The 12,485-nt window shown below is 40.0% G+C and overlaps 1 protein-coding gene across 3 annotated transcripts in view; it reads right to left on the reverse strand.

Annotated features, from left to right (window-relative positions):
- Window positions 1-2,004: 2,004 nt before the first annotated feature.
- LOC113047292 (retinoic acid receptor alpha-B) overlaps window positions 2,005-12,485 on the reverse strand; it is a 117,318-nt gene continuing 106,837 nt past the window's right edge. For all 3 annotated transcript variants that reach the window (XM_026208647.1, XM_026208645.1, XM_026208644.1), the window contains 6 exons: window positions 9,775-9,916; window positions 6,310-6,470; window positions 6,044-6,220; window positions 5,737-5,941; window positions 4,430-4,588; window positions 2,005-4,345 (listed from right to left, as the gene is read on the reverse strand). In XM_026208647.1, the coding sequence (XP_026064432.1) occupies window positions 4,146-4,345; window positions 4,430-4,588; window positions 5,737-5,941; window positions 6,044-6,220; window positions 6,310-6,470; window positions 9,775-9,916 (1,044 nt within the window). In that variant the 3' untranslated portion in view covers window positions 2,005-4,145. The remainder of the gene's footprint in view (window positions 4,346-4,429; window positions 4,589-5,736; window positions 5,942-6,043; window positions 6,221-6,309; window positions 6,471-9,774; window positions 9,917-12,485) is intronic.

Below are 12,485 nucleotides of genomic sequence, written 5' to 3' on the forward strand. Positions count from 1 at the left end.
TGGCGCGCTGCTGCTGCTGTAGGTTACATAGAGGGAGGCCGCCGACAGACCAGGAGTTGAGCATAAATATAAAGCCCACTGTTAAAGGACACCATCAACAGTAGTGATGCGCAGGTCATCTCATAACCCGCGGGTCGGGTTGGTGCGGGTTAAGAAAATTGTCCCTTTATTGCGGGACGGGTTGGGGCAGCCCTCCACAGCAGCGCTATTAGCAGCGCAAGCGCAGCTCAGTGAACTGGTAACTGAACCATTTCATCCTGTCAAAGAATTACTCAACCTCGAGCTAATAGCCTTCGAGTATGAGATGTGACAGAGTATGTTATTTGTTGAATGTAGTGAACGAATACGCCCTTCAATGAACGAGTTTCATATGAGTCTGAACGAGATCTAGAGATCTTATCGTTCGTGAACGAAATTAATGAGAGTAAACTGGGTTAGTCTGCCATTTAGCATGTCAATCTTGCAAAATGCAAAGCACAGTTACAGGTAGGCTACTGTGCACATACGCTTGTTTTGATATTTAGCATACAGAACTCCACGTTTAATTCCCGATTTATGAATGTGAATATAATACAAACTGTCTGACCAAACAATTAAAATACTAATTAGGCAAGAAAACCTTGTGCTTTGTTCATCTGAACAACTTAATTAGACATTATATATATAATGCGATTATGCACATTTTGATAAAGCCAGATCAGTTTTTGTAACAAGTGAATACGTTTGTTGATTTAAAACATAACACACTCTTTTTTTACCACCTGTTGGCATATTTTGTGTAATAGGAAGAAATGAAAACTAAATGAATCAGTGAATGATTCTGAACGAATCATTTTGGTTAACGAACTGAAAATGAACGAATCTCTTGAAAGAATCATAATTTCCACCACTACAGTGGGCTTTATATTTATGCTCAACATGATATTGTTGTCGTGTCGGCGGCCTCCCTCTATGTCACCTACAGCAGCAGAAGCGCGCCAGCGCCGTGTCAGGCATGATTCTGGTGTGTAAAGACATAGAAAATGCGAAGCAGCCGTCATGCAAATGACACGCAGCAGAAACGCCACACTCACGCCACGCAGCCAGTGTGGCACCGGCCTCAGAATCAGGCGGGAAAGAAGTCGACCGGAAGTTGAAGTCGGCCATATGCCGCCATCTTGTAGCAGAACTTCACTTGCGTTAGCATCTTATTGACTCCCATTCATTTTGGCGTCACTTTGACAGCGAATAACTTTACATTTGAGGCATTTAGAGACTCAATTTGTCCATTATTTATTTCTAAAGATACACAACAATGTATAAAGGGCTCCATTACCTTCTATGTTACATTATGGCCCCATAGAAACAGTTTTTGTAAAAATAGGCTAACGATTGCATCATAACCACTCGACTCTCTGTCGCATAACCGTACAGACAGGATGAGAAGCTCGCAGGCAATTAACTTAATATGGCGTACTGGCGTTACATTTTAAAATACTATACAAAATAATTAATCAGAATACTTACTCCTGCTCACTCACGACAAAGAACTCCCCGCTCAAGCTCGCCGTCTCTGCAAGATTAACGATGGCAGTTTACACGCACAGCTACTAGAAGATTTACATCTGTCAGACAGGTTGCTGACGTCGTCAAGCTTCGTTTGAGTCTGCGTGTCAGAATGGGTTTCACTTGTCTCAATTGAGTTCCAATGGGGTCGCTGTGTCCATTTCTTTTACTGTCTATGCTTAGAATCAGCTGCAGGGCGGGATTTGCGCTGAACGCGGAGACTTCCACCACTTAATATGTTCATTTGGAAACACGAAAATGTACCCATGTTCCGCACACAAAATATTGTATTCTGTCATTCGGTCCGTACCGAAAGTCCTGTACTGAAACAGTCCGATATGAATACACGTACCGTTACACCCCTAAAAAAAAAAAAATATATATATATATATATATATATATATATATATATATATATATATATATATATATAAATAAATTTCACAAAAACCCAGCATGTTCAAAAACACACAAAACAGAAGTCTTTATTATGATCACCTGACACAACAGAAACATTTTGTGCGGTTGACTGTATAACAACTGTTAAAGCAGTACAGGGTTTGTGCTGTACATCGTGTAGATCTCTGTTTGTCATACTTCGAGTGAGAGAAGAGGCCCGTCGAGGTCTGTGATGCAGTACGTCTCAAAAGCAGTGAACCTTCAAATGCAGAATCAAATGAAACGGACAGTGGAAGAGTCTTGTGATTTTTTTTTTCAAACAGGTAGACAGAAGGGAATAGACTGTAGCTCTGTGCATGTTGTGTGCATAGTTGCAGTGAAGCAATTCACACTCCACCCTCAGAGAAACATGTTAAAGAGGAAGTCATTTCGACCCACCGCACTGTTCAAACTTTCATGACACCAGGTTCAGCAGATGTGATGCAGAGGCAGAGCTGTTGTAAACTGGTACAAATCATGATATGCTGACACTGATCCAGCAGAACTGGGTTGTATGGTGCCTCCTAAACCTATTAATTTATCAAGCTATTGTTTTGTTTAAAAGGGACACTTCTGTCAAAAAAAAAAAAAAAAAACTAAAAAAAAAAAATAAAAACCTGTATATCTTTTGCAGAACGAACGAACATACACACACATACACACTATGATTTGGAATAAAATGAGTAAATAAAGACAAAATGTCTCTGGTGGTTCAGATAAGACTAATTTCATTTAAAACAAAAGAATGCTACATTATCAGAAACGTCAATGCAAGATCTTGCTCTTAATAAAGCATTTCTAGGAAACTCTAATTGTGAAATCAGTACTTATTTGATGCTTTTAGACCTAAAAAAACAAGGCTAGTGGTGTCATAAACCCAGAGGTCTGACGCGGATCAGTGTGTGTTACAGAGGCAGAGTTGTTTGTGAGCTTTACTTAAAGTGATTGTCACACAGAGGCAGTGTTGTTGTTCACAACTGTTCAATGATTGTTGCAGGAGAGCAGAGGCAGTGATGTTGTGTAAGGTACAGAAGAGACACGTGACAGATGATTAGAAACAAATCTACCACAAACTGAGGTGTAAAAAAAAAGAAAAAAAGGCATGACGTTCTGTTACAACATTCTCAATACTTTTGAAATGGCACGTTTTTCTTCGAGCACTAAAAATACACTTTGTATTCTTTGTGAGTCATTATGTTTGGAAATCTCTTTTTTTATTTTATAATCTGCTAATACTGTGTAGAGGTCGTCTCTGTCTTTCGACAGCTGACAATTACAAAAATTAAGAGTAAATTAAGAAACAATATTAAAAAGCTACACAAAGGCATTTCCCACTCTGAGATCTCATACACATCGTCATAATCACAAGCTGTTGACATGAGATCCTTCATTTCTTTGCCACAACTGCCAATGTTGATCATTGTGAATAAGTCTCGAAATCATGAACAAAATTGCGTTTTAACCCCATCGGATGATTTTCAGTGCTAGTGTGATTTTCAGTTCCCTTGTGTATGACAGTAGGTCGACATTAGACGTGTTTAACCCTCGAGAGAAAAGTGAGAGAGAGAAGATAAGAACTGTTCTGCATTCCACCTAAGACACAAGATTCAAATCTCATTTTTCTGTCAATATAGATTTCATATATTCATATATCTTTTTGTAAGAAAACAAAAGAAACCGAACCAAAACGGCTGGAAAGTTCAAAATGTCCCTGACTTGCGGACATTTGACGTCCTAATGTCCTTTAGCTTGCTCTTAAGAGATTAAAATTTATAAAATAAAGTCGCAGGCTCAAGAGGAAGAGAGCTTCATCTGGGCCTTCACAGTTTGTGTGATGGGAGCGGAGCTGGGAAGACACAGAAAAGAGCCGCTTCTGCACACACAGGACGTCTCCACAGATCACAGCCATGTGGACAGCTGCAGGACTCTGCTAGTCACTGAATCACTGCTGCTTTTATTGACGGTGTGAGTTTTGAGCAGGCTCGGCCTGTGTGGAGCTCAATTGGTCTTCAGCTAATGAAAGCCGGCCAGATTAACTGTTCGGGTCCGGTAATCCCGGATCAAAGTCTACCGGAATTCTGGTTTCTGGCGCGGGTCGGCTGTGGCTTATTTCTGGTTTGGAACCAGTTTGTTCCGTACGGAGCCCTGTCTGGAGGTGAGACTCAGGGGGAGTGAGCTGAGGGGCTGCTGTGTGTTGAGCTCGGAGACAAACTGGGGCTGCAGCTTCCTGGTGGCGCTCCTTTTCCTCCTCCTCCTCTCGCCCCGCCGCCCTCCAGACCCTCCGAATTCTCCAGCATCTCCTGAATGAGTGGAGGCATGGAGCCGGGAATCTCCATTTTCAGAGTTATTACTCGCTCGGCTCCTGATGGAGAAACACAGAAAATAATGTTAGAATGGATTCTGGATGAGTCAAGCTTGATGTTCAAAGAGTGACTGTGAGCGTCACCTTTAGCGCTGATGCTCCTCAGGTCTGTGATCTTCATCAGCATCTTGGGGAACATGTGTGGTTTATGAGGCCTCCTCTTTCTCACGTAGATCTTCAGGGCCTCCAGCAGTGGCTCCTGAAGCACATCCACCTTATCCGACTGCTCCAGATCCTGCCGGTCTGAGCACAAGTGCACAGGGTTTAATAACGTCAGCTCACAGAGAATGACACGAGCATCAATGCTCTAGAACTCATAAAGAAATAATTTTTTTTAACTCTATTCAAAAGACTTCCGAAATGGAAGAAAATGATAATGATTTAAAATGATTTAATACTATTAAATTATAATTCAGGTTGGCAAATTATAATTAGGAGAAATTATATTATTAAAATATTTATTGAATAAAAATATTATTTATAATAATATGAATTGTTGTGAATAAAAAAAATGTGTTGTTAAATATAATTTGAAAAGGCAGATGAACCCACAATTAAAAAAAAAAATAAAAATAAAAAAATAAAACCAACATTATTAAACAGTCAAAATTGGACGATATAATTTGGTATACAAGTTAGAGCTGTCAAATAAAAATTTGAATTTTGAATATTCGCCAAATTTAAGAAAAAAATCTTAGACTATCAAAACATTAAATAGGCTAACAAAACACATTTCTTGTGCCACTGATAAGGCTGTCTGATGGACACCTGAAAAACTGAATGCAATTTAATTAAACACGAAACGCAGTGACGATGCAAGTGTCGTTGCTTTTTAATGTTTTGTAAGCCTTTCCAGTTGAACCCTCTCTGCTGCAATGTTCATTAAAAACACTGTAAAAAGAGGACATCCACACGGAGATGATGTTAAGTCAAAACTAAAACTAAGCCTTTCACAAAGAACACATATTTGCACATTTTCTAAAGGGGCTTCTATCAACAATGCGAGTTTTATGCTTCAAAAGCATAAAATGTGTGTACATTGAACTTAACAAAAGTGCATTAGTAATATTTAGCTTGACGTGCTCTCTTGTGGCCTCAGGAGAGAAGACAAAACACCCCCCCCCCCAACTGAAATTATAACGTTTAAATTAAGATATAATCTGAATATTGATAATATTTAAAGTGCAAAGTTTGAATTTAGTTTTTCAGCCATTTTGACAACCCTAATACAAGAGATGTAAAAGCCCAAGAGAAGGACTGACAGATAAAATGCAAAACAAAAAAAATTATATGTGAGAACTGAGTAAGTGAAACATTTAAGTAAAGACATTCACAAACCAAAATATGGCAGTAAGTGTCTCTGACTGGATTTGGTTCAAGAGCTGCAGTACCTCCACACAGCAGACAGATGGCGCTGAGGAGCCCCGTCTCTGCATCATCCATCTCCAGAGGCAGGAGCTGGTTGGCGAAAGCGAAAACCAGATCCGTCAGTGGACCGAAGCCGGCGTTGTGCATCTGCGTGCGGTTCAGTGTCAGACCGTCTGAAAACGTCATGGTGTCCTGATCCGGTGTGTAGCGTGTACATATTCGCAGAATCTGTAGACCAGAACGAAAGACACAGGGAAGGTGACACTGCTGCAGTGTTCATTCATGCACTATTTAGACACAAGAACAGATGTAAGTGTGTTGTGCTCTTACCAGGATGTCGAGACAGGCGGCCTTTAACAGGGTGATCTGATCCGCGATAGTGAGTGTGGTGAAGCCCGGCAGCTGCTTGGCGAACTCCACCGTCTTAATAATGCATTTGGTGGAGAGTTCACTGAACTTGTCCCACAGGTCCACATCCAGAGCGACCCTGTGGTCTGCACTGTTGTTCTGTTCCAGGACAGAGACAATGTTTGCTTAGCTTGCAATTTATTTACCCACAATTCCAAAAACGAGAAGCTGCTTTGCGTCTGACTTACGGTGGTGTATTTGCCCAGCTGGCACAGAGAGGGGAAGGTTTCCTGATGGGCCTTCCTGACCCGCTCGATCATCTGCACCGTATCAGGACTTAACACGTAACTCTCCGAACACTCCTGCTTCTTCTCTTCCTTCTTCCTCTTGTTCCGGTCGTTCCGAACAGCTGTGACGACAAGAGGAAACAGGTCAAACCATCAGATTTACTCACTCCACTCATTAATTACATAACCATACATAAACATACAAGTATATTTCTATGCTTTATACCAGAAGTGGCAATAAGAAAGAAATATCTAACTAATCATTCACACGTGCCACAAGATGGCAGTAAAAGTCCAGAGAAAACAGCAGATCATACACCGTTAAACCTTAGATGCATGTTCTTCTTGAGATTCAATCATTTTGGCAGCTAATCTACTTCAAAACAACAACGAATGAAAGAGGAGGAGACGGATTAAGTAGGTCAATCAGAGCACATATGGGGTGTATATAGATAGATAGATAGAGAAAGAGAGAGAAAAGGAACATGCATATAGAAATACATTTCTTGCAGTATTTCCACAGGGTTAAAGAGCTGAATAAAAAACCAAGTGCTTTGATGTGACAGTTCAAAAAGAGCTTTAGGTAAGAGAGTCTCAATCGCTAAACAAGCAGAAAAAGAGGGAAAACTCCAAGGACGTGATTCTCTGAGGTCTTCCCTTCTCTTTCTGTGACACTGAAAATGTGTATTCAACTGCCTTAAGAACGGTATAAACTACACAATAATAGAGAAGATAAAAAAACGCTGTGAATATTTAGGGGCATTATACATGCATCCGATATACACGTGTTTCACAACAACACACAGACGAGCTCATTATACACACACACACCAATGCAAGAGAAGTGTTTACAGCAAGATTTTGAAAACGCCTTTTTCCTTTTGGCTTTGACATCAATGTAAACATAAATGTGAACAATACGCCAAAATGCCATTAACAGTGTTTACATGCGGAGCAAAATGAGGATAACTTGAAAATTAGGTTTCGCATAAAACCAATAGTGACCTACTCCTGAACGAGACCGTTTTAGCCATTCAGCATCAAAAATCACTAAGATTAAGAAATGAGCACCTTCATTCAGCAAAAACACAATACATCGAACAAAGCTGACAGTAATGTCATTTATAACTTAAAAGGTTTAAATTCAGATGAATGCATTTGAAAATGGAAAAACAAGCACAACTGTTTTCAACATTAATACCTTTCTTGAGCAGCAAATCAAGCATATTAAATGTTATTAATATGTATTGTTTTTACTCTACTATTATTAAATGTAACCTTGGTGAGCATGAGACTTTGAAAACATGTACAGATAGGTTTTAAAATATCTTCCTGAACAGCAGTGTTTGTTTTCAAAGATGAAGTGTGTCATTTCAGCACCAACTGCAACCAAATGTAGGACAATGAAGCCCCACTTGTGCTGTTGAGGGGCCAAAAACATAGCTCCATGTTAATATCTCATGCCATCGGTCGAATCCACATTTCTGTATCGAGGTGTTCGGGCTGCTGAAACAATCAATCTTTTGATCACATCCCAGTATTTACACTTTTCAGGGAAATCCGTGCGTGGTTTAATTAGTTGTTTTTGCACATTAAACTGGGATGAGAAAATATTAATGACACTGAAGAATTGCAAACTTCACTGGAAAAAATAATGACTGTAAGATGGTGCATGTAAATGCACTCATTGTGTTTCATCACACACACACACACACACACACACACACAGATGTGCTGATGGTGTGCAGCGTGCAGAGATGAGAAATGAATGTTGGTGGTTGTTAATAACTGTGACAAACGACCTCTGCGTTCACTAAAATCCAGCCTAATCTAATCACGTCACATGACAAATCTCAGCCCGCTTTAAACGTGCTCTCCCTCTGCGCCTGCATTCCTCCCTCCTTCCCTTCTTCCCTTCTTCCTGGAACCTCACAATCTCTGGGTTTTCTTGTCCTCACAGCCTCAATCACTCCTTTATCTCATGTTTTCTTGCTGTTTTCGGTTAGGACTCCTTCCTTTGTCTAAAGATAACTCCTCGCTCTTCTTCTCCCTCCTCCACATACACGCAGGGGAGCGAGAAAGCGAGCGAGCGAGCGAGAGAGAGAGGGTGGTAAAGGATGATTCTCCCTCACTTCTCCCCACAGCCACATATTCATTTCTCCAGAGGGAGCTGGGTGCCAGCGTGGGCTCGGAAAACACAATCTAATGGAGCCATTAAAGAACTATTAACGCAGGGAGGTAATCTTTCACGACACGACATGTGCGAGAAGACGAAACCTGCTTGCAAACAACTTTATGATGACAAGAGCGCGCCATCATATCCGGGAGGAGAGAATGAAATATGTAAAATAACAAATCTGGGGCAGAGGTTTCGTGATAGAAAACGCAAACTATAGTTCAGTACAGCACAGAAAGAAAAGTATCTGCACTTTCATGCTAATAACAGAACAAAAGGTACATACAAAATCCATATTCATACTTAAAGGCGAAAGCAACTAAATGGTGTACTACTGCAACAAATACATCAGATAAAGCAATAATAATGCACTACAGTAAAACAGATAAAAAAAACTATTAATTAAAAATATAGCAGGTATTCATCATGACGTTCATTTGTCCTAGCACAAAAACACAAAGCAGCACAACTCCTTATTAAATGCTTGTACACAAGCCTGTCACACAGACATCACTATAAATGCTTTAAATAACACTGGCAAATGTCCTGTCTGTGGTCATGGTGCAGAGCACTTGAGCACTCGGTCCAGTAGATGGAGACAGCAGGACCAGAGAGACAGATGTCTGACAAGAGGTCTCCCTGGCACAGTGCATTAAACATATGCTGCATTTATTTGAGCAAACATAGTGAAAACAGCAATACTGTGAAATACCATTACTACTATTTAAAATAACTACTTGAATACATTTTTAAAAATGTTTGCAATACATTTTCTTCAGTGTCACATGATCCTTCAGAATGCATTCTTATATGATGATTTACTGCTCACAAAACATTTCTTAGAAACAATGAAGACAGTTGTGCTGATTAATATAGCGATATTACAAAAATATAAGGGTGCAGTACTTTAAATACTGTACTGTAAAGTACAGATAATATTTAAAAATATATATTTTTTACACTTTAAATGTGCCTTTACAGAAGAATGTACACACTTGTCAACATCTGAAATGGATCAAAACCTTTCATCGAAGTTATCCTTAAACTTACAACCTGTGTTCTTGCCTCCGACGACTGTATAGGTGCCTTTATACGTTAGAAAGGAGGTTTCTCGCAAGTGGACCATCATGTTTGGGGTACCATGGTACCTGTATTGTTGCTGTACACTAGATCAGCCTTTGACAAATGAGCTTCCGTGACTTGTCCAGTCGTTCATGATTAAGGGACTTTTAGTGTATGTAGACACTTACATTCTTTAGACATGCCCACTTCCAGGCACTTCTGCAGCCGGCAGTACTGGCAGCGGTTTCGGGTGACCTTGTTGATGATACAGCTCTTCTCTCTGTGGCAGGTGTACAGCATGTTCTTCTGAATGCTCCTTCGGAAAAAGCCCTGAGGAGACAAGCAAGACACAGAGGTTTACTATAGCTGGAAGCAAATTAACACCAGCCCACAGAAGTCGACAAGACTGAGGAAGAACGGTTATTTCAAAACACTAATGATTCACCAGATATTCATCCATTCAGCATTATGCGTATCGTCACTGTACACAAACATGAAAACACGAATAATCAACCATGGCATAGATACAGCTCTCTCTCTCACACACACACACGTGGCTGGCTGAGCTCGGTTTAGATTTGGCTGTATTAAGGCTGCTGGGTATTATCTCTCAGTTGAAGTGCCCAGAGGTTCCCATTGGCTAATACCCAGCAGGGCTTAACCCACATAATACTCGAGCGAAGGGCTTCCAAAGAGAGATTCATTACATTATTCTCCTGATCTTAATTACTGCTTGGTCAGACTCTCGAGGGCAGAGAGTCAGGCCGAGGTCACAAACGTACAGGGCAAAGGCAGGAAAGATGCAGCCGAAGCCACAAAAGATCAGAGAGCAGACGCCCAAGTGTGATTGCGCGGGCTTGTGAAAGGGATTTGAGCTGCTGTGCTGCGACCACGGCTCTCTGGCTGAGGATTAAACCGTGAAAGCTTCACTCGTGACTGCCGCTGGGCACGTGGGTATCAGCGGCGCGCTGCAGGATTCACAGACTGGGCTGAGCGGGAACACAATGGGTCCAGCGCTTCAGTGTCAACACGAAATGAGAGGAATTACTCTGTGCTGCAGATTTATACCTGACAAATTAGGTCAATACATTTGATAAAATTCACATTCACAGGTTACTAAAAGGGATAAATACAGAGCTGTGTAGATTAATTACAAATTGTGCTAAATTACTGATCACATTACATGATGAAAACTAATGAGGAGCAATCTAGGTTACTTATTTTAAGGTAATGTATTCGGACTACTTTTTTAGATTACTTTTAGATAGACAAATTTGCTTTAAATTTACCATTAAATGTATCATATTGATATTGAAAAAAGCAAAGAGAAAGAAAATATATTCATTGGAATATTTCCTTCTTTCCTGGCTTTGTGAATATACTCAAAGCAACTGGTATGACACACAGTAGGATGTTTAGAAAGGAAAAATTTAAGAGGAAAAAATAAGAATCAGGGAGAATCAATAAATTATGAATAATGTTATCAATAAAAAGTCACTGTAATCTGCATTTTTTAATTATATATATATATATATATATATATATATATATATATATATATATATATATATATATATATATATATTTATATATAACATTTTTTGCAATCTGATTACTTAATCTAGATTACATGCAATCAGTTACTAGATACATAATACTACAAGTGATTTGAATCATTACAATTTACAGTAGAAAAAACAACAACAAAGATTGCTAAAGATTAAATGATTTTTTATTAAATCTGTATTTTTAAAGACCAAATAAGCGTTCAATGCTAACTATGGTAGTCGTAATAATAGGGGAAGAATATACAGAATTAAATACCCCAAATGTAGCAACAAAAAAAAAAACTAATACTGACTTATAAGTGATGCATTGTGATCACTATGATTGGTGCTATGTTTGTATGATTATCTAACTACACATGAACGGTATCTTAATGTGCCCTAGTCATGCTACCATTTTAAAAACAAGCATACAGTAAAAATTTTGTCCCTCTCTGGTGTAGAAACAATAATCCCAAAGGCTTTCAGTGGAAAAGTCAGGACACAGAGGGAAGCTTTTAGTATGTGTGCTTTTGACAGGTCTGTCCAGCGGATGCCATCTAAAAACACTCGTGTCATTTCACCGAAAGCGTGTGCCCAAGGACACGTCCCGCATGCTGAAAGGACATGTCCCTCTCACACTCGGTCTCGGCTATGAAAAAGTAATAAAGGAAAAGGTGAGCATGGCAGATGTGTGACAGAACATGTGCTCGCCGAGCCGAGTCGAAATGGTTTTCTAATGCGCTGCCCAGAGGCCTGATCTCCCTACAGAGGCGCTCTCATTCATCGGATGTTTTATTCATGCCAGCTCTGATCTTCTGGAGGTCATTGTTGGAGGTCATTGTGGTAGACGCAGATGAAACGCTTCTTCCTGGACCAGTATCAGCAGGTCAGTCACTGCTGTACACACGATACATGAAGTTGAGTGCTGCTGCTTGCACATTTCCTTTTTCAGTGGGCAGCAATTTCGCTTGCATGGTTTCAAAACCCAAACAGTTGTATAATAAAAGCATTACATTTAAATTGACTTTGCACAGGCTTCATAAAAAATGTAGCAAAATTCAGCTGAAAACAAAGCAGTAGCTCTACACTGCCTCACAAAATGTGTTTACATCAGTAGCCAAATATCCCATGATTCCTGAGCGAAGGGACCCTTTGTACAGCCGACAGCCGTCTCACCTGGAGAGCTGATTCAGTGATAACAAACCCATGACAAAAGTCACACCAGTCCACAATCAGAAGGCCTCTTTTCCTCGCTCTGCTCAGTGCCGCTGTTGGTCAGGCCTGAAAGCCACAGGAATGAAGCTCAATATCATCACAAGGTGTGAAGAATGCTCTGGCAACAGAGGGGCATC

Source organism: Carassius auratus, chromosome 28 (assembly GCF_003368295.1).
Source record: "Carassius auratus strain Wakin chromosome 28, ASM336829v1, whole genome shotgun sequence".
In the NCBI taxonomy this organism is placed as follows: domain Eukaryota; kingdom Metazoa; phylum Chordata; class Actinopteri; order Cypriniformes; family Cyprinidae; genus Carassius; species Carassius auratus.